The 24,309-nt window shown below is 41.1% G+C and overlaps 1 protein-coding gene and 1 long non-coding RNA gene across 7 annotated transcripts in view; one reads left to right on the top strand and one right to left on the bottom strand.

Moving 5' to 3' along the window:
• Nucleotides 1–2,565, top strand: part of LOC133487905 (uncharacterized) — a 29,537-nt gene extending 26,972 nt beyond the window's left edge. For both annotated transcript variants that reach the window (XR_009791499.1, XR_009791500.1), the window contains exon 3: nucleotides 1,947–2,565. This is a non-coding gene — a long non-coding RNA (uncharacterized LOC133487905). The remainder of the gene's footprint in view (nucleotides 1–1,946) is intronic.
• Nucleotides 1–24,309, bottom strand: part of pacrg (PARK2 co-regulated) — a 181,558-nt gene that overhangs the window by 81,742 nt on the left and 75,507 nt on the right. For all 5 annotated transcript variants that reach the window (XR_009791486.1, XR_009791488.1, XR_009791487.1 and 2 more), the window contains exon 6: nucleotides 7,271–7,442. Coding sequence is in view for 1 of the 5 variants with exons in the window: in XM_061795153.1 (XP_061651137.1) it covers nucleotides 7,271–7,442 (172 nt within the window). In the remaining 4 variants the exon portion in view is untranslated. The remainder of the gene's footprint in view (nucleotides 1–7,270; nucleotides 7,443–24,309) is intronic.

Below are 24,309 nucleotides of genomic sequence, written 5' to 3'. Positions count from 1 at the left end.
AGATATAGGTTGAACATGAGTTGCAAATCATTGTATTCTGTTTTTATTTATGTTTAACACAACATCCCAACGTCATTGGAAATGGGGTTGTAGCTTTGAAATCAGAAGACAAGGATAATAGTTTGTTCAAGTTACTGTAGAAGAAGGCTTTGGGAACAGAAAAATGCAATATTATCAACATTATTTTTTATTATTATGACAATTTGGAATTTGGGTACACATTTGACCAAAAATCATGGAAGTTGACGAGCATAAATGATGTGGCGGGCCGCATCTGGCCCCCAGGCCTTGAGTTTGACCCCTATGCTATAGAGGGTGAGCGCTAAAGGGAAAGGATGGCAAGATTGACCGATGTGTTTGTCTAGTTTACAGGCGCTGTTTGCCGAATATTCGCATGCCGACTCTAATCCTCAGCGACTGAAGACGAGCACGTCATTAATTAAGACTCGCTGGTGGGGAGCGTGGTTGTAATAGAGTTGCAAATCTCCGTCATGCTGAGTCAAAGCCGGTTGATGCAAGGCAGCACATGAATGAGGCAAAGGCCAAACAGGTCAAGGTGCTTGGGGTCCATAAATGACTATATAGCGGATTGCAGCAAATAGTGTCCTCCACTCCAGATGGGTGGATGTGACTATTATATTGAAGTTCTTAATGTTTATGCAATTATTGGAAAAATATTAAACAGACTGGGTAGAACAAATAAGTCGCATAGCTCACCGGAACATAAACATACCGTTGACACACGCAACATTGTGAAGCGACCACATGTCAATCATTGTTTCAGTTAATAGTGTGTGGTAACTTCAGTTCATTTGAGAGACTGTTTACATGTTGTAGGTGATGCTGTTTTGGTTAGCTAAGGAATTCAAATTGATCCACCATTTAAACTTTCCTTTTGAGAACAGTTGCATCTATGAAATGAAATAATGACATGTACCGTATGCAAACAAGGGACAGGGACCTGTAGTTGAGATTTATTCATTACTAATTGTGGCATGGCATCTGGCCATGAAATATGGACGCACACAACATGCCAGTCCCCTGGAACGCTAATCATCTTTGAAGACACCATCTCCTTATAACGTAAGATAATCAAGATTTAATACTGCACAGGGAAGTTGATTAGAGACTATATATGTAATTCGGTAGATGCTGCTGTTTTGGTTAGCATTAGGAATCAAATGTGCATAGAGGTATTCTCTTAAATGTCTCTGTGTAAAGAATAGCGTTCATGAACTGACCTGTTTTTTTTTTCATAAAGGAGGCATATACAGTGGTGCCTTGAGATATGTTTAATTTATTCAGTGACCACACTAGTATCTCAAATCATATTTCCCCATTGAAATGAATGGAAATGTAATCAATCCGTTACAGCATCTCCAAAAACACCCGAAACTTTTTTTTAAACATGTTTTTTCATAAGAAAAAATGCATTTAACAGTACTGTACTGTACTGTAATGTATAAAAACACAGTAATAAGATTTGCTCTCCACATAACCTGCAACACCTGGAAAATGTGAGCGCCAAACACGACTACACCTGATGTATTGTCCTTCCTTGTTCTTGTTCTTCTTCTGTGGGTTCTATTTGCAGTTGGCAAACCAGCTTAATGGCACATTACTGCCACCAACTGATATTGTCCTTCCACAGCAAGGAAACCAATGTGAACTGATGAACGACAAATATTGGAGGAAATACGCTCTAATCTGGCTGCACACAACATTGTGGATCAACCACGTGTCAGATGCCGTTAAAGATGGCATCTTTGCGTAACGCAAGATCACTGTTAATACTGTGCAGGGAAGCCATTGACAAACTCTTTGGGTACCTAGGTAGGTGCTGCTGTTTTTGTGAGCAAAAAATGGGCTCCACAGTTAACTCTTGTATGTGTCTGAACAATATGTCTATGAACTGAAATAATTATTTTTATTTTTTTTTTTTACAGGGAAAAGACTGTCTATTTGAGGTGGATCTAAGCTATGGACAATACTGAGTGACTGATTCCATCGCACTGGATGCCATCCCACCACCTCCTCGGCATTCCCACCCTCATGCCGGATGGACACGCGTGCAGATATCTGCCATTGTCATGAGAAGGTGGAATGTACGATGACAGGAGTTGGAAACCTACATAACAAACAATAAAATTCTAATTACCAGCCAGCGCAAACAATTTTCCCTGCTGTGACATTTGGACCACAGAACCGTTCAATTATTCATCAGCATTCTCGGCTTGCTGGAGGAGAGGCCAAAAAAAATGTAGAAAGTGGGGGGAGTAGGAGGGTACTGATGTATTATTGCTGCTATAAAACCTCTGTCTGGACAAATCTGAATAGCATAATCGAGCATTCACACCCTGTTTCATATTTAGAGTGAAAAATAAAACAGCAGTGACCTTGTATACAATTACCAGGCGGTGGGGGGAAAAAAAAGACAAAATAAAAATCACAAATAAGGTGTCATTCTGGGAATGATTTAATAATTCGATAATTTGGATCAGCGCCAAATTACAATTTAGTAGACCCACCTGCTGCTGTACATATATGCCTTAATGGTGTATTGACGATTCCTCAATTATTCACAAAGATCCTAATCATCTTAAAAATGAAGAAATATAGGATCTGTACCAAAATATATTGCTTTCTTATCATTCTTTCTTGTGAAAATTGCTTTCGTAGCTTGTTTGTAATCCTGCAAACAAACAAATGAAAACATAACCAACCTCCTAGGTCGCAGTTGGAAGTTGTTTATTTTGTCTTTTGATAATGAAGCCAAAAAGTTAACCCTAACCTAACCCGTTAATGTACACAAAATGTGTCTAATATACTATTACTGTAGCATAGATCACAGTGTGGAGCGACCATGCGTCAGAGTCGACTGTAACTGTAACAGTAATCGTTAAAAGATGCCGCCTCCGCGTAATGCAAGATCATCGTTAATACTGCACACTTTAATTCATCTGAGAGCCCGTTTATCTGCTTCAGTGCTACTGTTAGCAACAGAGTTGCTAACGGGCTCAGCATAGTGCTCTTTAATGTCCATGTGAACAATAGTGTTTATGAACTAGAATAATTAGAGTCACGACCTGTTTTCATTTACTTGATTGGAAAAGGGTCTATTAGAGGGAGACGTTTAGCTTTCGAGAACGGGAGGATGCCTGCTGGGATACATTGTGGTTGACTACCATCACGCGTTTCAAGATTTCCGGGGAAATGGCTACATTATTGCAGTTTTAAGGCTAAAGGAAGACGTACGGCGGGGGGAAAGTGGAGTCTTGGAGAATTCATGATACTGTAACGCCAGGCAGAGTCTACTTCATTGTGTATTCTCACCGGGTGACCTGCATTCATCATCAAAATTCACCAGAGCCTGACGCGACTCGTGGCTGTGCAGATAAGAGGCTGGCAGCCACATTGTAGGTGTAATAACGTCAGCGGAGGCGAAAAATATATATGTTGCCATTTTGGACTAGAGACAGGCTTTTTCCTTTTTTGGTATCCTCCTTTAACCCCCTTATAATTAATCTGCAATAGGGACACGGACTGCTGCCTTGCGGATGCAAAAACTAGACAAGATTTTTTTTTTCTTTTTTAATAACTCGAAAAGTTAATAAGGAGTATGTAATTTAAAATTCCATTATCAGTGGAAAGTATGGCTTTTCACCAGCAGCAGTCACCTTTGCTCAGACTCCCCAAATGTAAACGAGCAAAGCTGCTGAGGGCTTTCAATCCATAGACTAATGTGTGTGCAAAGTGGGCGCATCCAGTAATCTGAATATGTGAAAAGATGGCACATTAGCTACTTTATGCCACATTAGAGAGTGCCGGGATCACATTTAATGTCACAATTCAGTGTTTCATTATGGCAGTGCTGATTTTTATGCCAAGACTGTCATCACAGTGCATCTAACGCCCAAAGATGGTAGCGATAACTAATATTTTCTGGAAAAATATGCTACAAAAATAAGGTTGCAAAGGGGTGGAAAATTTCCAGTGAATTTCCAGAAAGTTTCCAGGAGATTTCCATGCGAAGTTAAGCTCGGGAATTTTGGAAAGCTATATTTAAACATAAATATAATTTTTTTTTTTGTAGTTTTGTCATAAGGAGACAAATGCCAAATAATAAAATTAAAAAACAAGATGACCCAGGGCTCTGCACTAACCTTTGCACTAGTAGCACTGCTGCGACCAACTTTTTAAGTTGGCCTGCCGGACTTTACAAGGTAGGTGCGGGCTAGCTAGCTTGCTCACCGGCGGTCCAGATGAGTTGACAGCTCACACTTGTCATTTAAAACGAATAAGTAGCGGGCCAGTATTAAAACAGGTAACGTGGTGGCCACTGGCCAGACACAACGGCATACTACCTGTCTGTGGCGTGCAAATGTGGTGCGCGTGTACGCGACGGTGCCGCAATAATAGCGTGTCCTATCTGGAAGAAGCAGTTAATTATGTTGCAGCAGGCAGCCGATCAAATTGCAGCATTTGAACCCAAATGGGATTCTTAACAATGATTGAGACCGCATCAGAGCGCTCGCTCGCTGTCTCTCTCTCTCTCTCTCGCTTTCTAAGAAGACTTTCAACCATCACGACAGGCACGTGCGCAAATGAAATTTTGAATCGCACAAGCTGAAAAAAAGGTCGGATAGGCGACCGGTTTGGTCGCAATCTCGAGCCCTGTGACCCAAATGATGCTTGTTTAAATAGCATTTAGCTGAACAAATAGTGGTTAATGGCTAACATGAAAAAGACCAGAAAAACTTGCCAACGAACAGCACGATTTTAAGTGCCCAACTCGTTTTATTTTGGTTTTGTCATACAGTTGTTAAGTCCTCTTAAAACGTGTGTGATGTGCTTTATTGTAGTTTTACAGAAGTACCTTAACTTTTTCGGGATACAAGCTGTCGCTCCGCTGATTTTTTTGTCTTGATTTGCGAGCCAAAATCTTGTGTTATGAGATCTAAATTGCGGTAGTGAACTTCAAAACAGGCAACAGTTTGGTGCATTATTAATTCTTTAAGCTCTTTATTGCCAATCCAAGTTGAAGTTTTAACATAAACCTGGGAGAATTACTCGCTGTGTATTTAACCAAACCAAATAATTTGCAAAAATTCTGCTCGCTTGATGCTAACACACAATGCAAAATGCCATAGACAGGCTTATTAAAATAGCATCAATGTTGCGGTAGTAATAACTCTGTAAACAATGGATTATTTGAACCCAAACAGTGCAGCAACAGATGTAGACAGACAATACAGCAATTGTCATGGGCATATATTCCTTCTTCTCTATAAAAAACTAGTGATAAGTGGCGGCGGTGCCCTCCAAAAGAGACATTTTGGGTGTACTAAAATAAAGAGCTGGATCCCGACAACTTCTTTGTCCACCCAAGACGTCCTCCCCTGTCCAGATAGCTGTATTTTCTCTTTTGGAGGTCTTCCACCTTGAGACGTGACCTTTCCTTCTGTCGGACAAACTCGAGTGTGTACGCGTGGAAAAGTAAACCAGGCGCGCGAGGCGACGACACGGCTAAAAGTAGCTGGTGGCGCTATTGGCAGTAGATTATCGAGCGTGCTTTTAGAGGCACCTTGTTCCGGCCAACCCTTGGGGTTGGTGTAAGAATAGGAAAAGGTATGACCGCTTCGCCGGCTGGTGTAGTAATGTTAGAAGGCGTCGTCGCAGTGTGAATGTATGAGACGGAAATAATTCCTCTTACTTTAGATGCATATAAGAAAACTATAACAACATGATTTTTTTTTTTTTTTTTTTTTTAGAAAAAACTCACTTATTCACTTTTTTTGTTCACCATATGATGGCATCTATATGTAGTAACAGCTCCTTTTGAGGGGCTGTCAATCATTTGCAAATTTCCGGTGGTTCATTGTAGAGCGAGATTTCACATAACGTCTCGTGCGACATCGTGCATGATGGCAGTTCAAATGTGTTTGTGTGACTTCTGGAATATCTGTTGCAAAAAAAGCCAAAGAAAAAGCCAAAAGTGCAAATTGAGCACTAATTAATGTTCACTGATCTGAGTCATGCTGAGGTCTCGCTTAATATGTCAAAATCTCGCATTTTTTATACAGATGCTAACGTAATTAGCATGCAGCTAAAAGTAGCTAATAGTAGCAAATGATTAGCTTGAAAATGCCCAGATGCTTGTCAACAAACGTCACATTCTTAGTCTCTATCATGTGCGGGTAAGTAGTTTAAATGTATTTTTTCATTAGTTTCTGCACATGATGCATTAACATCATATAGGCATCTAGTGCTAATTGCAAATTATGAAACTTAAAAGAGAAGCTGCGACAAGAAACTAAATTATAATACAGACAAGTGAACAAAGACAAGTTGTACCACATGACACTAAATGGGGAGATAAGAGTAGCGCAAAGATTACTACTCTGTCAAACAAAATATTAATTTCAGATCCGCCTTAGACGAGAGTAGGCTGATTAAAGGGTAATGCAACGTATCAAAACAGTGAATAATTGAATAGTGAAATGCTACATTAAAGATGCGGTAAAACTTTAAGAGGATAAGAAGACTGTCAGTCAGTCATGAAGAACTAATGATATATATTATACTTAGGCAATTTGTTGCAAGATTCACTTTGATAGGAATTAGTGTTGTGTGTTTGTACTGAAATACAGTACAAAATACATTTTACATGGTCTAAATGGGTTAATTATGGAAAAGGGAAAATCAGTAAGCAGATGGGACTTTTCAAACTGTAGATTAGAGGTGGGCAATCTACAGCCTGTGGGCCTCATATGGTCGTTGAGAGGATTGGTTCAAGATTGGAACCGAGTTATTCGAGTTTTGTGATTCATTGTGAATCCTCCAAATTTGCATACCATATTTGTAATCAAGCATCATCCATTTGACTAGTCACCAAAAAGTCATTTGTTCAGGTATGATTGCTAAAAATGGCCAATGTGGTAATATGGCACCTTCAAACCAAAATGGCCAACTACCTAATACATGTGTGCAGTGTCCCGTGCCAATGGAACGCATTAGTGATGGTTGCGAATATTTTCGTGTTTTAATGGTGAATCCTCAAATTTCGCCGCCAAGCCAGCATATGCATTTTTGCCGAATCTGGTTGAGTTTGTTTTAAAGAGCCCCTAATAGGCTAGCTAGTAAAGAGACAGTAAGTTCTTCTGTGCTCAAGCCCTATCATAAAATCTCTGACAAAGCAACACATTAAACCCACAAATGCTTAGATTACATAATAATAAACATGTATTACAGTAGCCCCTCCCTGACTCACTCTTGATGGGAATGATTAGCTGCGGGATGACGGGCTGAATCTTGGGTCCGCCGTGCTCCAGCAGGTCATGGATGCCCTGGCGGGCGAAGAACTCATACGGGTGTGCCGTCTCGCATAAACCGTCGAAGAGCAGAGGCAGGAAGTGGTGATAGTCCAGCTTCTCAATCTCCACCTGAGGGGGGACATTTTTCAATTGTAATACTTCATGTTTCAGACCCACCTGCAAGATTTCTCCACACGCTTTCATAAAATGTACACATTGTTAACATATTTACACACCCAAAAAATTACAAGTCTGCATGTGAGTGTCTGTGTGCGAGCTGTGGAAAACAGCAGCTGAGACAGACCGACAGATATGCTTTTTGTTGAAACGTCTCTCACCTCATCAGTACGGCACTAATATCATTTGCTCTATGCAGAGGATAAAAAAATATATGACTGTGAGTACAGTTGTGATATGTCTACATGTGTTCCTGCACCGTTTGTGTTTAATCCATTGCTTGTTACCCCCTATTTTGTACTGGCAGGTTTAGCTACATGCACCACGTTGCACCACAACAACATTGGCAAATCTTTTGAGACTATAGATAGCCAGGCATCCACGCCAATCACAGCCTGTCATGTTTGCCCGTTTCACCCCCCGCGTTGTCTCACGACCGTCCAGTTTTGTCCATGGTGGCCCAAAACGGGGCTGCCATAACTGCCGGGAACTGAAAACGTAAACGTGGCTTTACTTAAAACCTTGCCTGTATGGTTAATAAAGTGTTACGATAGCGACAGTTTGACTGTGAAACAGATTATTTCACTTTACATTGTTTTCTATGGGGAACAATATGAAAATGTGAAAAAATTGATAAGATTGTCTGTTAGTTGTAGATGCTGACACATCAACATATGCGCGACATATGCACACACTCTGGCTGGAGCCAGCTGTTCAGGATCACCACACAGAGACATGGCCTCACATGATGGTGTGAGCTGACATTCTAACACCTGTTTACACCATTTTACCAGACTGACAGAAAGGATAGAATAGCACAGAATAAGCCTTAATTAGTGCCTCAAAGGGGAAAGTCCATCTCGACAGCAACAAAGTGAACAGTAGTCCCATACAACAATCAAAATATTGAAGAATCAAAAATCCAACAATATCTTTGTAGATATTCAAGCAATGAGACTGAGTAGAATGAAAGCCAAGTTTTACGGAGCAAAAAAAACATGGACCAATAAATACTATGCTATGCACATGTGAACGATAAACTACATGAAAAATAAATACTATAGCCTATATGCAAATCTGAATGGCAAACTGGACATAACTAAAGATATACAGAAGTATTGTCAGCAGCATTGTATGTGGCTAGCAATGGTGATATAAATCATAAACCATAACAAATAAATTCATGAAAAAAAACAATTGATTGCTGAAATACATGACCTAGTTTACTTCCCACACTGCTCCTCTCACCAATAATGGTCCCTTTGCCCTAGTTAAAATGAGTTTTTAGAGGAAGTGATGTCGTTTGAAATGTCACAGTAATTTTGATGCGTCGCTGTCTCGGAATTTTGTCCCATAAGAGCGATTGGTGGATATTTTTCCACTGAAGCTTTTCAGCCAATCAGAGAAGGGGTTCCCCGAGTTGCAGATAAAATGAGATGCTCGAGGAGATAAGTTGAAAAATAATTAAAGTTTTAGTGTTTTACTGTAATTTGGGGCCGATTTTTGACCAGATTTTCCATAGGGGATATCACACAGAAACATTTCACAAAAAGGCAAATTTTTTCCGACGCGAAAAAAAATCTATTTCTCCATAACCCATCATCTGATTTTAAAAAATATTGCTGCATCATACTCAGGGTGAAGTGGCTGTTTCAACTATTTTTTTATATTTTGGAGTTTTGGGAAATGCTGTCACGTGGCTACGACTATGGCTACGATGCATACTAAGTGAATGTGAACAGCAGCAAAAGTATTCAGCAGCATTGTGATGCATGTATGTATGTATATATATATATATATATATATATATATAGTCTATACTGTATAAGGTATAAGCAGCTGAAAATGCAGAGACACAATAAGGGTTGTTGATGAAGACCAGCGGTAACAGCTGCACCAAAGTCTTTGAACGCAGCATGAAGAAATAACCCGAAATGTTAAATGTGTCAGTACAGTGGGTCGAGTTACCGAGTGTGTATTTTTAACGCGGCGTCAGCTGTGGCGCAGCGTCCCAGCGGCACAATTGTTGGGCGCAAGGGTTAGAGGTGGAAGGGCGGATGCTGTTCGTCATGTGATGAAAGGCAATCCCTCTGCTGCAAAAGCAAATAGCCCCCCTTGAAGACCCAAAGGACAGCTGAAGCAGCCATGAGGAGACACACACACACTCACACACACACATTGCCTGCAGGGTCACACTGCTCCGTGCTCAAATGTCACCCAGGCAATGACGCTTTCAAGTCACCGGGACTTCAAAAGCAGGGCTAGACATCCTCCCAGGCCCCTTCCTCTCCACCGTGAGGGTAAACACAAGAGATGACGGAAGGAGGCAGGACGGAGAAATGGCAAGATGACACTGACTAATTGCTTTGAGGCGATTTGCCGGCCAACCTTGACCTTTGTCTGCGCTTGGTCGGGATCGTCATTGTCAGTCAGAATCAGAACAAAAGCAAACATGAGTCCACATAGTAGAAATAGAAGTAGAAGAAGTAGTAGTAGAAGTAGAAGTCAAAGAAGAAGAAAAAGAAGAAGTCTGAAGTCTCGCTCAGGGAATAATCACAAAAAACTTTTCAAGAGCCCATCATTGGATTTTCATTATTTTTGGTGTGTTGTACTCAGGTTGAAGTGGTTTTGGGGAACTCTTGTCACGTTGCTAGTACCAGATTAACAGCATTTCAATTCATTTCAATGGGGAATGTTGACTTGATATACGTCGTAAAATGAGTTACGAGCTTGGTGACGGAATGAATTAGACTTGTAAGTCAAGGCACCACTGTACATTTAAGGTAGCATTTCCCTCGAAAATATTGGTCAAACTCCAACTTTAACATGCTGGAAGGTGAGCTGAGTTGCGTGTATTGTCTTGTTACTCATCATCAGGCAGTTGTAGCGAGCCTTTGCTGTATAGTGCCCTAGCCGTTCATTTAACACTCACGGCGCATTAGCGGGCCTTACATGTTTAAATCTCGGCTAGTATGTTGCACAGCTGCCACACTGTAGGAATAATTGCTCGGGCACCTTCTGAAGACACCTCTGGAGCCGGCAATGCTCTTCATCAAAATAACATAAACAATCCACTTAGGGAGCGTGTGCACATTGGAGCTGGCATGCGGACGCTCGGCAAACACCTTCACACACTCAATCAGCGGCGTTTGACGTCTGCGTCTTGTATCCGCTATCGATCGCTCGCTACGGGTTTGTTTGTCTTCAGATGCCTGCGTGAATCCTCCCTCGGAGTCCAAGGGAGTCAATGGGAGCGCTGCAGAGGCAAGTACCAGCAATTAGCCTTTGGACACACACACACACACACACATACCTACACACGCACACTTGCAAGTGTGCAGTGGTCAGCAGGGAAGGACGTGAAGCAAGCCCTTTGCTTCTGAGATGGAGGCCGTTGGCAGCCACCGGAGAGCAGCAGGATGCCACTTTAAATACACAACGGCTGGACATGATTGTGTACAGAGGCGTGTGTGAATGTGCGCGTGGGCGGTTGAATATGCAGCGCCTCGTCGCATACTCGCGTGTGTACGTGTTTGTGTGTGTGTGTGTGTGTGTGTGTGTGTGTGCGACCATGCGATAAGCTGCCGGGCTGCTTTGCCCGGGTGGGCGTGAGTCACGTCTGTTAGCTAAGCAGGCTATGTGGCAGTATTGAAAATGCAAAGAAAAACATGAAAAATTGAAACATGAAAAATACTAATGTGCGTGTGTTTGCATGAGTTTAGTGTGTCCCTGGAGTAATTGCTACAAAGAGCCAACTAACGGAAACATACAGCAGAAACTTCAAATGTAGAACCCAGTCCCTTTCAATGGCGCTTGTTGACTTCTATACTCCAGTAATAGGGACAGAGCCCTGCCGCAAAGAGCAAAACAAATGAGAGGAATTGACTCGCTCCTATGTCCTGTTGACCCAGGAACTCTTTCATTCACTTTCCTTTATTTGCTATGAGGGAAATAAAATGTGTGAAATCCCAAGTACACTCCTACTGAACTCATACACTGACGTATGGCATGAAAAGACGCATAAAAAGAAAAATGCATCGAAAGAACATAACAGAAGTGAGGCACGAAAAATAACAAGACGTACACCACACAGATTCGCATCAGTCATCAGCGTTGTGTTCTTGAGAAAACACCGATAAGAAGCGTTGACACTTTTTGGAAACACGGAGTCACTTTCTCGAGGCAAGTTCTGTTCCCGAGTGGGGAAATATGAGAACTTGGTATTACTATCAGTATTTTTGTGCCTATTTGACAGTCGTTGTTTAACACCCAACCGGAGTCCTCATTTCAAATCACTTCTAGAAGAGCGCATGATAACTTGATTTGATTGGATACCCAACATATGGTTGATGAGACAATTTTTAGGCTTTTAAAGGTAACATATTACGGCTGTGAAAAAAGTAATAATAATCGACTAACTTGGCTAAGTTAACTTTTTTTTGTGTGTGTGGTGTTTTTTAAATTTTGCCCAAAAACTTGTATCATTGGGAGGTTTGTTCAAATACAAAATGAATTAAAAAAGGAATTATATTCTGATGGTTGATGACTTGAAAATGATGCCAACTGTCATTTGTATTAACTATTTTAGACCAAAATATAATTTGCATAATAATTTGGAAATCAGTGCAAATTACGATATACTGTTTATCGTTATATCCCACAACGCTAATCCAGTTATACGAGTTATTCAATTAATCGTTTAAGCCTTAGTTGCATGGACAGATTAGTGTTAGTTTCTGATAAACGGCAAATCACATCACAGCCAGAAAACCCTGTATGAACTTTAGCTATGTGCTGTCAGCAAAAAAAAAGAGCAATGGGACTGATCATTCAGCAGCATCCCGCAGCAGGCATACAAATTCAAACAACTGAAATGTGTTTTTATCACTGACTGATTAGAGTGTCTCCCTCACAGTTCTGAGGTCCAGGGTTCAATACCCAGGCCCGCCTGTGTGGAGTTTACATGTTCTCCCCGTGCCTGCGTGGGTTTTCTACGGGCACTCCGGTTTCCTCCCACATCCCAAAAACATGCGTGGTAGGTTAATTGACGACTCTAAATTGCCCGTAGGTGTGAATGTGAGTGCGAATGGTTGTTTGTTTATATGTGCCCTGCGATTGGCTGGCAACCAGTTCAGGGTGTACCCCGCCTCCTGCCCGATGATAGCTGCGATAGGCTCCAGCACTCCCGCAACCCTTGTGAGGAGAAGCTGGCTCAGAAAATGGATGGACGGATGTATGGATGTGTTTTTATCATAAAGGTGAGTCCCTTAAAATAGGGGTGTTGACCATTTAATTTGAATCCCATTAAAATCAAATTACATGTGTTTCGCCTGGTCCTTCATGTTTTCTTTCAGGAATTGTACCCATCTTACAAATTCTGCCTGGGTAATCAAACATATGAGCACAACTGTGTGTTTTCTAATTTACTAAATAAAAGTAGGGCTGTCAATTTCAAAATAAGAGCCAGTAAATTAAAAAAAGTATTACATGTTCAAATAAAGTGCTTAACTTCAGAATAATTCTTTGAAAAAAACTAACAAAATACAGATAATACTTCATGTTTTGATCATATGGGTAGAAGTAAAATCATGCATTGTAAAAATGCATTATACATTGGTAGAAGGCTTTTCCAGAATTTTGAGGTCAACTTTCGGGGTGCGTATTATACATGGGTGCGTATTATACACGAGAAATTACTGTAGTTCTTTTTCGTTTCAATATGTTGCTGACGGGCTAGTACCCTAAAAATACTGGCATTTCATTTTCCCATTGTTGCCACCCATAGAGTCCACACTAGTAGCTGCAGCTTTCCCGCTACAATCTCAAAAACATGAGGAAAAACGTTGCTTGAATGGTGTTTTTTTAAAATGAGGAATTAAAACAAAAACGGGACTTTTGTCCTTAATGTGCAAACAAAAAAACACGCAACACAGTATGACAGGAACAATTGATAACTTTGCATTGCTTGCAGCTCTGGCTGGCACACTCACGCAGCGGCCACGTGCCCGCCTGGTTTCATTCTGAGCGAAATAGGAAATGCAACAACAGGTGCCTCAGCTGGTCACATTCAATACTACAGTTGATTTACTGTATATTCTAGAACACCAACATCGCAGCAGACTCTACGATGTGACTGTTGCGCACACATACATCGCGATGATGATGCCCTAAAAAGCAGTTTAGAAAATATTTTCTTTTTTTTTTAATTGCACTTCATTTTTAGAATCTGTTCCTGAAGCCATAAACTAAGGAAAAAAGTTTTTTCAAAGTCGGTCGAGTCTTAAACTAACACTTTTAAGGGGAGATGACTTTGCTGCAGGCTTGATCTATGTAAGTACTGCAGGCTTGATCTATGCAAATGCTGCATTTACACAAAGTGTCAAAAAAAGTGCGATTAACTGGGTGGTTTCACAGCTTCTGTGTTTTTGGAAAAATGGGGGATGTAGTTTGTCCCGTTACAAAAACAAGACGACACACATTTCAAACTGTCTGTGAGGCACTAAATCGCTGAGTTTTCATTGTGCAGCACATAATCTGTGCAAACCTCAGTAACACAGGACAATTGGAGTCTCGAGCGGGTTCCTGATGGTGACAGTGATTGAAAGGAGCATAAACAAGAGGTGCTTTGGGGAGGGCGAAAACAATGACTTGTAATGCTAGAAGGGGAAGAAGAAGAAGGTGAAGTGAATGGATGGATTGGAAAAAAAGACGACTGTCTGAAATCCTGCTCCAGTTTTAAAGGTAAAGTTGCCAAATAAAGATTAGGACTCCTACAATGTGTTCATTGTGTGGTGGTGTGAGTTACTGTGGGGAACCTTCTACTACTGAGATGGAAGTAGGCCAGAGTATGCCATGTAATTTACAAATGTGAATTGCAAAGGATGAGAAATTGCCCAATATACTTGCATTGCATCACATTTGCCCTAAACTATTACTAAAGTATGCTCTTCGCGGTCGTCCGCATAGTGATTTGAGTCCCTCAAAAATCATCAGGCACATCATTGTCTACTAGATGGTAAGCAATGAACTTGTATTAGCTGTGAAGTAATCGTATGTTTTTGTTAGCTGCTTAACCAAAATACTGACATGAGGCCAAGTCACTATCCGTGGCACATGCAAGCTTAGCCAGCTCAGCTAACAAGGCTAGTTACGTGCCACCTGGTTGCGACACTTGTGTAGGCCTAAGGCCGGCCGATATGGCCTAAAATTCATATCACAATTTAAATTGAATCCCTGCACAGTGACGGTATATTTTGTGATATAAAGTTAAGTGTAAAAATTATAATAAAAGTATTTCTGATTGGGATGTAAAGTTCTTTCGCAAAGCTCAGGTTGATGAAAAGAAAATAAGACAATGGCAAGAAAACAAAAATATATAATGTAATAATGAGAACATACATTGCGCAGATCCCAAAACTTCAAATTAAAATTCTGCACTCCATTGTGCAAACAAATACAAACAACATTGCTGTTAAGTGATCCACTTTTGCTTGTGTTCGCGTCCATCTTCCTTGTGTCACTTTGATATGGCAGGTAAAACCTTCAAAAGACACATGGTTTGCACAAGCTTCTATCCCTCTATAAAATGTACTTAAATTCCAATAATATTTCTCAGACCAAGCCAAGGTACTGTATCATGTGACATGGATATTTAGTATGGAGGAAGAATAGCAAGGGCTGTAGGATAAGACCTTGAGGGACACCAGTGTTACTACTTGGGATGAGCATGGTAATCAATTCATTGATGGAAAGTGGAGCTACATTCACACAGACCTCCGGCTTGGTGGCAAAAACAAAAATCCATCAGGGAGGTTATTGCCGTAGCTGGCCAGGTAGCAGCATGATTAAAGGAACCACACCCCATGATCTCAGGTTCCACTGATAACAGCTCAACTGCCGAGCCTCGACAACACACAGGCTCCGGTGTAATCAAGTCAAAGAGTGAAGCGTAATCAGCATTTTCCCCTCCAATCAAGCCCCCAAATCACTGCCTCTAATCCGCAGCCTGCCATTGACAGGTCTGATTGATACGAGGGCTTTTGTTATCTCGCTCTGGGGGTCTAAGGGGAGCACGACAATAAGCAGAGACACAATCGGCTTATCTGCCTTTTCTACATTTGTTACCGGCGCTTCCCGAGTAGAGCTAGATGACTTGCGCCTCACAGGATACGAGCGTGGCCCGCCTCTCATTTATCATACGGAAGAATTAAATGTGGACACGTCAAAGTACTTCAGCAGACAAGGGTCCCTGCGGACGGATGATATTTTTCCCAGTTAGCGATGGAAAAAGATGATCCATCACTATTTGATTGTGACGAGCTGCAGAAGATGTCGCAAGTATTTGTTTTCCTTTGGCACACACCTACTGTGTGGCTAGCAGGGGGGGGGAAATTCCACAACAACAAATAATATTATACTGTATGTACACAAGCTGTTTGTTTACGGTAGGGAAGAAGCATTTACCAATAAGATGTGATGAAATTTAAGAAGGGTTAATATTGACATTTAAAATTTGTAATCTTTACCATCGTGTTTACAGTAGGGTCGCTGAATACTGGTGAAGGAAGAAGACCCTACCAGAGAGAACATGACTCAAACAGTGAAGAAGAGGATGTATTCATGTAATGAAAGAGAGCCTTGGTCATAGTGATATTCTTTTTTTAACAACAAAGAGAACTAGGGCAGAATTGCGGGCGTATTTGTAAGACTGCAGATGCAAAAGTAATTGAAGATTACTTGAGTTGTCATGTCGAATCTTTTGAATCGTCCTAGATGGGGGATACACATACGGATATTCGTGATGAATTTGAGCCTGATTCCCCCTTCTGAACAAAGTCAGGAAAGACCTGATTACCTGATTAAACCTCTTCAGCGTTTACGATCTCAAGGTTGACTTTCATTAGTCACGTTGGGAACATTTTCAACGAGCAACTCAGTGTATTGGAGGTTCCATTGCAAATCTCATGAGGCGTCCGTATATTTCAGGAAACTTCAGTTAGAGTGTGTCAAGGATTAAAAGTCTGTGCTATTTCTTTGGCTTTTTTGTGTGTGATTAGCTTTTCATTTTATGTCTCCACAAAAGGGTAACCACTGATGGTGAAAAATTTTGATGATGCCCAAAGAAGCATAAATGGCTCTTTTTGCGATGATATACAGCACATGTTCCTGCGTCTCAGTACAACGTGGCGAGGTCAGCAATAGAAAAAAAGAAGAGGAGTGTAATGTACGTACCTCGACTTTAGAGGTTCCAATGTAGAGAATGAAAATAATATAATAGAGAATGTACATCGGATATAATACAGACTTTCGAACAATAAAGATTTCATACTTCGTTGACATTGATAACCTCTCACTTTGTTTATTAGTAAAATACTTGAAGAAACCTTTTTACTGCTTCCACAAGGGAGCGCTTATTCCACACACAAACACCGCTGAGTTACATGTCATGATGCCAACAGAAAACTATCTCGCAGAAAGCAATTTTGGGGGGAAAGCGCCACTCAGAAATATGCTTTACACGATCAGGATTTTTGGGGCCGATCACCAATCTGCGAGTTGAAAAAAAGCCGATAACCGATCACCGATCCGATCACAAGATGGAGGAATGTCTATTTAAATCACCTGTTCATTTACTGTATATATATATATACTTGTGTGCTTAATTGCTCAAAAAATTATATTTACAATAAATAATGTATCTTTGTTCCTCTATTTATGCCAGTGAGGCATAGTGACAGACAGAACAAATGAATGGTCTTCTATTAGATGGCAGGAAGTAAATACAGTAATTCATGTATCCACTTTTTGTGACATTTTTGTTTGTTGGTGTGCCGTGAGATTTTTCAATTATAAAATATGTTCCTTGGCTCCATAAAGGTTGGAAATCACTGTTCTAGTCAGGTCGTGTATTCTAATCAGTCAGGTCAAACCAACATTACATGACAGAAATAATGGGTGCTAACTTACTTTAATTACATTAGTTTTAATTAAATTAGGCGGCACGGTGGGCGACTGGTTAGAGCGTCAGCCTCACAGTTCTGAGGTGCGGGGTTCAATCCCCGGCCCCGCCTGTGTGGAGTTTGCATGTTCTCCCCGTGCCTGCGTGGGTTTTCTCCGGGCACTCCGGTTTCCTCCCACATCCCAAAAACATGCATTCATTGGAGACTCTAAATTGCCCGTAGGCATGACTGTGAGTGCGAATGGTTGTTTGTTTCTATGTCCCCTGCGATTGGCTGGCAACCAGTTCAGGGTGTACCCCGCCTCCTGCCCGATGACAGCTGGGATAGGCTCCTAGTGAGGAGAAGCGGCTCAGATAATGGATGGATGGATGGATGGATTAATTAAATTACTTTAACCACACCAAAACTTTAGAGCATGATTCGACAGAACGGCGGTATGTTTACATACAACCGTTCGTGCTACCACTAGCTTGCTAGGCTACATAACGTTTTGTTGCCTGCTTGCGAGCCGTATCGTATTAAAAGTATGTGAACATACCTCAAGCAAGCCTTAAACCAACGCCCTCTCCTGTCCTGAGCACCGGTGACCACCAACACGTTTCCCCCCATTTTGTCCTTATAATAGTCGGCGCGATCCACTCTTGTTGTCGTCGCCACGGTAACGAGTGTATCCAGTCGCATTTGAGTTGAGAAGATAAAGCCCAATGATCGGAAATCGGGATGCGGTGGTACCGGAATACAAGATGTTTTTGCATTAGTCTGACGTAGTGCAATCGTGAAAGAGCAAATTTGACTTGTAGTCTGATCCGGGCATTACGTGTTGTCTGTCTCAGACGTGTTGTCTGTTCCACACCGCCGACGTTTTTTTTTTTTTTAAATAACTTTATTGGCCGTCAGATATTTCAATACTATGTCAAAAGACACGCGACAAGGCTAAAAATAAAGTAGATTTTGGATTCAAATATACTGTGCACGTTGGTGACGCGGAGTAAATGTCTTTTGCGGAGCCGATCAATGACCGGCGAATTATGACATTAAAGCCGATCAGCATAAAATGCTAAATATCGTCCGATACCGATCAGCCCTATAAAATCGGTGTAAAGTCTACTCAGAAATGCTGCCCTGTGAGCCCACACATTTTGCAAGTATTAGAAACTGCCACTGTTCCTATGGGAAAATTTTCAACCAGCAACCTGGAATATATTGTGTTCAACTTTAGAGATTCCACTGTAAGGAGCAAAAGCTATCGCAGCAGCAAATTTCTGTCTGTAGCTTTTGTTTTATTTTATTTTTTGTTTTTTTTGTTTTGTAATTTTAGGCTATGGCAGAAGTAACCATTGAACCATATACATAGAAACCTGTCTGTCTGTTCAATACATTTGGATGTGGTTGCTGACTAAAATATGGCTAAATTGACAACTACAAATTTAAAAAAAGAAGAAGAATGGAATAAAAGTGAGCTACATTTAATCTTCATGTGACTTGGCTCCTCTTTATAACAACTGAGAATGTTAAAAATGTTCACGTCAAAAATTGCCTGTACAGTTAAGAAAGGTTTTATGGTGTCCACAGTTTGACCATGAAACAGATAAATTCAACTTCCATTATTTCCTATGGGAAAACATGTGAGTGTACTGATTACACGGAAAACAAAGAGAAAAATGCTTTTTCAGCAAACAGGGATAGCCGGCACCCCTTTGATAAATCTCACTGGCACGGCTCAAAACATACAGAAGAATCATCATAAAACGTTCAAACAAATCTGCTCATTTTCAACGTCGCGGGTGATGAACGAGGCCCGACGATTTTGTGCCCAAACAATGGCGACCAAGACAAATGTACGCTCTGTTTACGATAACGTGGCAGATTTTCCCAGGCCGAGTGTGCAAGGGGCGGATATTACAACAACGCGGGGGTGGGGAGGTGAGGTGTAAGTCCAGAAGAGACAGATCATATCCACCCCACTATATATCATTGTAAATATGTCGTTTTCATAATACAGTGATGTGCATAGGAAGCATTCAATCAATCAGAGAGGCAGCTTTTGGGCATGCTACAATGAACCAGCGAGCAAAACGCAGCGCTACTTTCTAGGGCAACAGTGTCTGTGTCCAGCCCTTAATGGGATGTTCTTGTTCTTGCGAGTGGATGAGCCTCATCCTGTGTTCTGGACTCCAGATCAAAGAGGGCCTGCACTAGAGCTAGCAACAATTCACGGATGTAAGCGACAGCGAGGGGAAAAGACGGTCCTCAAGATGGGCTTGGCAGAGGGTAAAACAGAAGCATGGAGGATCGCTTATGGAGCACAATTCTATTTTAGTAACTATTTAGGTGGAGGGGGTGGAGGGGGTAAAGGGGAAATCCAACTGTAAATGACCACAATTATCTTGCCAGACACCATACAATTTAGGAAGATATGGATTGGGATTGTATATTTTGCCCTGCATTCAGGTACTACTTTTAATGATAATTACTAAAATGCTTTATTGTGAGAATGCTCTTGCGTAGTGAGTAGTTGAAGTTGTAGCTCCGTTTCTATCTAATTGCTCAGTTCTTTTTATTTTTCCATGGTGGTTACTCTTCTAGTATAAATGTAGTCCATCCATCCATCCATTTTCTGAGCCACTTCTCCTCACTAGGGTCGCGGGCGTGCTGGAGCCTATCCCAGCTGTCATCGGGCAGAAGGCGGGGTACACCCTGAACTGGTTGCCAGCCAATCGCAGGGCACATGGAAACAAACAACCATTCGCACTCACATTCACACCTACGGGCAATTTAGAGTCGTTGAACCCGGGTCCTCAGAACTGTGAGGCTTACGCTCTAACCAGTCGGCCACCGTGCCGCCTATAAATGTAGTCTTCACAGGCAAACCCCAAACACACCTGTCAGTCACATGTTCCAGTACTTTTGCTCACTTTGTTCTAAGTTGTGTATCCGATCCAGATGTAAATACTTGGAATTAAAAGCTGAAATTTTGATCTCTTGTCTTATATTCAACATTTTCAGTTGACAGCAAAAATGAAGGCCTCACACTTCTAATTCCTTCAGAGGAGAGTGGAAACGTGGCTTTTGAGTTAAATACATGGTAGGTAATGGTGGTGCTGATCTAGATGTAAAAAAATGGTTGAGAGAAGAGTATAAGAAGACAGATTTTCTGACAGAAACAAAAAAGTGCATGTGAAATGGACACCCACATCATCCGGTGACAAGAATAAAAATTGATGATAGATAGTGTCTCCATCTCACCATTCATCATTGTCCTTAAGCCCTTGACAAGAAAGATCTAAAAGTCAAAAAAAAAAAAAAAAAAGGCATTGTTTCAAAGAGCTGACTTTTTGTATGTGACGGCATTTTTCCAATGAGATGAAAGGTTGCTTCAGAGGATCTAAAGCCTTCCAGACACCCATTTAAATTGAAAGACTCATGACTAACCGCCATCTTTTGCGATCAACATTAATAGTGCAGAGCCAAGTAAAGAAATGTCTTCCTAGAATGGCACAATTTGATCCGAGGCTTGCAGACTGAAAGAATGAGATATGACTGGAATAAAAAGGTTACTTCTGGAGCGAAACATGAAGGATGACGATTAAAGAGATGTATAGCTAGCAAGGTTGAACAGGACCAACTAATAAAACTGATGAGTTGCACACAAAGTAGAAGAACAGATATTTTGGGATATGAAAAAAATGTTTGAACAATGTCAAATGAGACTAATAAGTTGAATAATTTTGTCACACACATAGCATATTGTTTTAATTGCCTCACTTCTGTGGATTCAGTTCTTACTCAGTGACATTGTGAATGGCTAGCTGTCTCTATATGTGCCCTGTGTTAGGCTAATGACCAGTCCAGGGTGTAGCCCGCCTTTCACCCGAAATCAGCTGGGACAGAGTCATGCTGCCAGCAACCCTCAACATGATAACAGGCCCCTCAACAGGTACATAAAATAGAGTTGTCCCGATCTGATCGAGCGATTGGAAATCGGAGTCGATTACGTAATTTGCAGCTAAACGGTATCGGCCCAAAAATATCTTTTTTTTTCGGTCTGTCTGTCTGCTCTGCAGCAAAAGTGCTCTGCAGTGGGCAGTGGCTTCGTACCCCAAGACTTTTGCGCTTGTCCACAGCTCGTTAAGAAAAATAGGGTATTGAGTGAGATGTGGAAACATTTTGCTTATACGCCCGAACGTTGGGGCAAGCCAAAAAAATAAATGCTACAAACTAACCACGAGGGAACAGTATGTCAAACAGCTTGGTGAGCTGCATCGCCGCATTTGAGAGAGCGTCAGGTTAGCGACACAATGTGACACATTTAAACGACTAAACTGCAAACAGAAGTCTAACGCGTGTGAAATATTTCGTGAACAGCAAACTTGATTGCATATGACGAGGCCATTTGTCTGTAGTGGTGTTTGTCGATAAGCTGACTCGAGCACTATGTAACCAACTACGCAGCTGCATTGAATTATACATTTGATTAAAACACGCTTCTAAACCACGATGTAAATGTACGGACTCGGTTCTTGGCTGATACTCAAAATCAAATGACTCAAGTCAGACTCGGATGTAAAAAAAAAAAAATGTCATCGGGACAGCACTAATAACATCATCAGTTTACGATATAATAATTTGCAATGTGATTAAGATGTAATAACGAGATGCAGTAACAAGAATAAAGTACTATTTGTAAAACGACATTTAACTTTCATTCAATGACTTCTTTCTGTATGATTTTCTTTTCCTCGCGCTACAGTTTTCCTTTTCATGGTGACCCTAATAGTCCTCAGTAAAAATTCCAATTATTCACACAATTATGTCGACGCATCAAAATGAGAACAAACAGCACTTTTAATGCAGCAAAAAGCCAAACCTCATATGTTTGTGTCATGTACTTGTTTGTATCACATGCACAGACTGTCTACAGATGTACCTGTACTTCTGCATACCATTCGCCTCTTGGAAGCCATATCTACATCCCGTCATCTTTGCAGCTACGTCTCCTGTCACTTCTCTGGCCACCAATTCCGGAATAATGTGTTTGGCCATGGGCCTTGCTTTGGCTTCCTTTCCACCTCACAGTAAAGGGCTTTACTTGTCTCGTTGCACAACCTGGCACAGGTTCCGTGTGTGTCAGCTTGAGCTAATTTGATGAAACACAACTCCATACAGGAAAAGGCACTCCGTCAGCAACACAAGGTGTTGTACAGAGACGTCTGTGCTACTTTGGAACGACATCCCAAGATTGTATGGTAATGCTGGTGCCTTGTTCATTTAGTTTTCACAGTCAAATTTAGTAAACAAAAAGCCTAAAGTTACACTCCCTCTAAGTCATGTTCACTTTGTTTTGAAGATGAGCAAAGATGAGGAAAGACCAACTTTGTTGAAGATGAAATTCAACTACATCGACCAAAAAAAAGCACTGTATCTTAATCGAGTCTGATTAATGGCAGCATGGTGGCCTCACAGTTCTGAGGTTCAGAGTTCGAATCTCGGCTGCAGCCTTCCTGTGTGGAGTTTGCATATTCTCCCTGAGCTTCAAGGGGTTTCTCTGGGTTCTGTGGCTTCCTTGTCCCACATCCCCTAAACATTCATGTTCAGAGTGACTACACCTCAGTGCCGATTTGAAAGATAATTGCCGTGAAAGACACAGTCTTCACGTAACGTAAGATCATATTTGATTACAGACAAGATGCATGCAGTAAAGACTCCACACTTTAATTCACGACAAACTGTTTTGATGCTCTGACAGGTGCTGCTGTTTTGGTTATTAACAAAGCACAAATGGCCTCAACAGTTTATGCTCAATTGTCCATGATGCTTCCCGAGAGGGGTAATTATCTTGAACCTAATGACAACCTAATGACTAATCGGGGGATGGTGTCTGTTTTTTGGAAATATAATAGTTCAGTTTTCGCTTTTTGACATTATAATTTATGTATCAGTAAGTGCAAAGTTAAACACCCACTGAAAAAATAAAATGCTGCATTTGTAATGACTGTCTATTCGATACCCTTCAAAACAAATACTTTTGCATGTTGAATTGCCAATACACAAGAAAGGATTACGTAAATCATTATCCTTAAAAGTCAAAAGCCCATATTTCTGCAAACAATATGTTCAACAATAAGTGCAAAGCCGAACATCCAATGAACAAACACAACGCTGTATTTTTAACGAGCGCCTACTGGCAGAACTGTCCTTCAAAAAAAGATTTCTGACAAGAAAGCTATATTTTCGCTGCAACGATTGTTTAAATTTGTAATTATGCTTAGTTCTATGCTAAATGTCAATGCAAGGATCTAATGAAATTGTTAGTGTTGGGTAAACATGTTTTACCGTTTACCTATTCATTGTTACACAATGACAGGGAGATGAACTCTTGGTATCTGTTCATCATAGGAAGCCATTCTATTCACTCAAATGTTCTCACTCATATATCCTGTGCAGCTAGTTTTTACACACATTTACATTAAGACTGCAAAGTGGATAGATAAAGTCTACAGTTTGAATCCTAAAGTATGGAATGGAAGGTCCAATGCAGGTGGGATAGAGATACAAGCACTGGACAGCGTCCTTCCACTTACTGTTATTGCACGCGTGTTGGCCAAACAGCAAGCGCCCAGCTCGGCTATTATGTTTGTTTTTCTTCATGTGCCAGAACAATAATATACACACGTCCACTTCCAGTATGGAAAAAAAGGAGTGCAAGGGAGGGAAGAGCTAGAAAGCAAGAAGCCGAACAGATGTAATTACAAAAGGCAATACAAGCTGTGTGTCTCCCAGTCTCGCTGACCCAAATGTAAGAAGTAAGTCAGAGCTTATCACGCCGCCACAGGATGGGCCCGAGCGTTTCCTTGCTCCTT

This window comes from Phyllopteryx taeniolatus, chromosome 13 (assembly GCF_024500385.1).
Source record: "Phyllopteryx taeniolatus isolate TA_2022b chromosome 13, UOR_Ptae_1.2, whole genome shotgun sequence".
Classification (NCBI taxonomy): Eukaryota; Metazoa; Chordata; class Actinopteri; order Syngnathiformes; family Syngnathidae; genus Phyllopteryx; species Phyllopteryx taeniolatus.
Note: the sequence above shows the minus strand (reverse complement) of the source record. Positions and strands in the feature narration are given on the sequence as shown.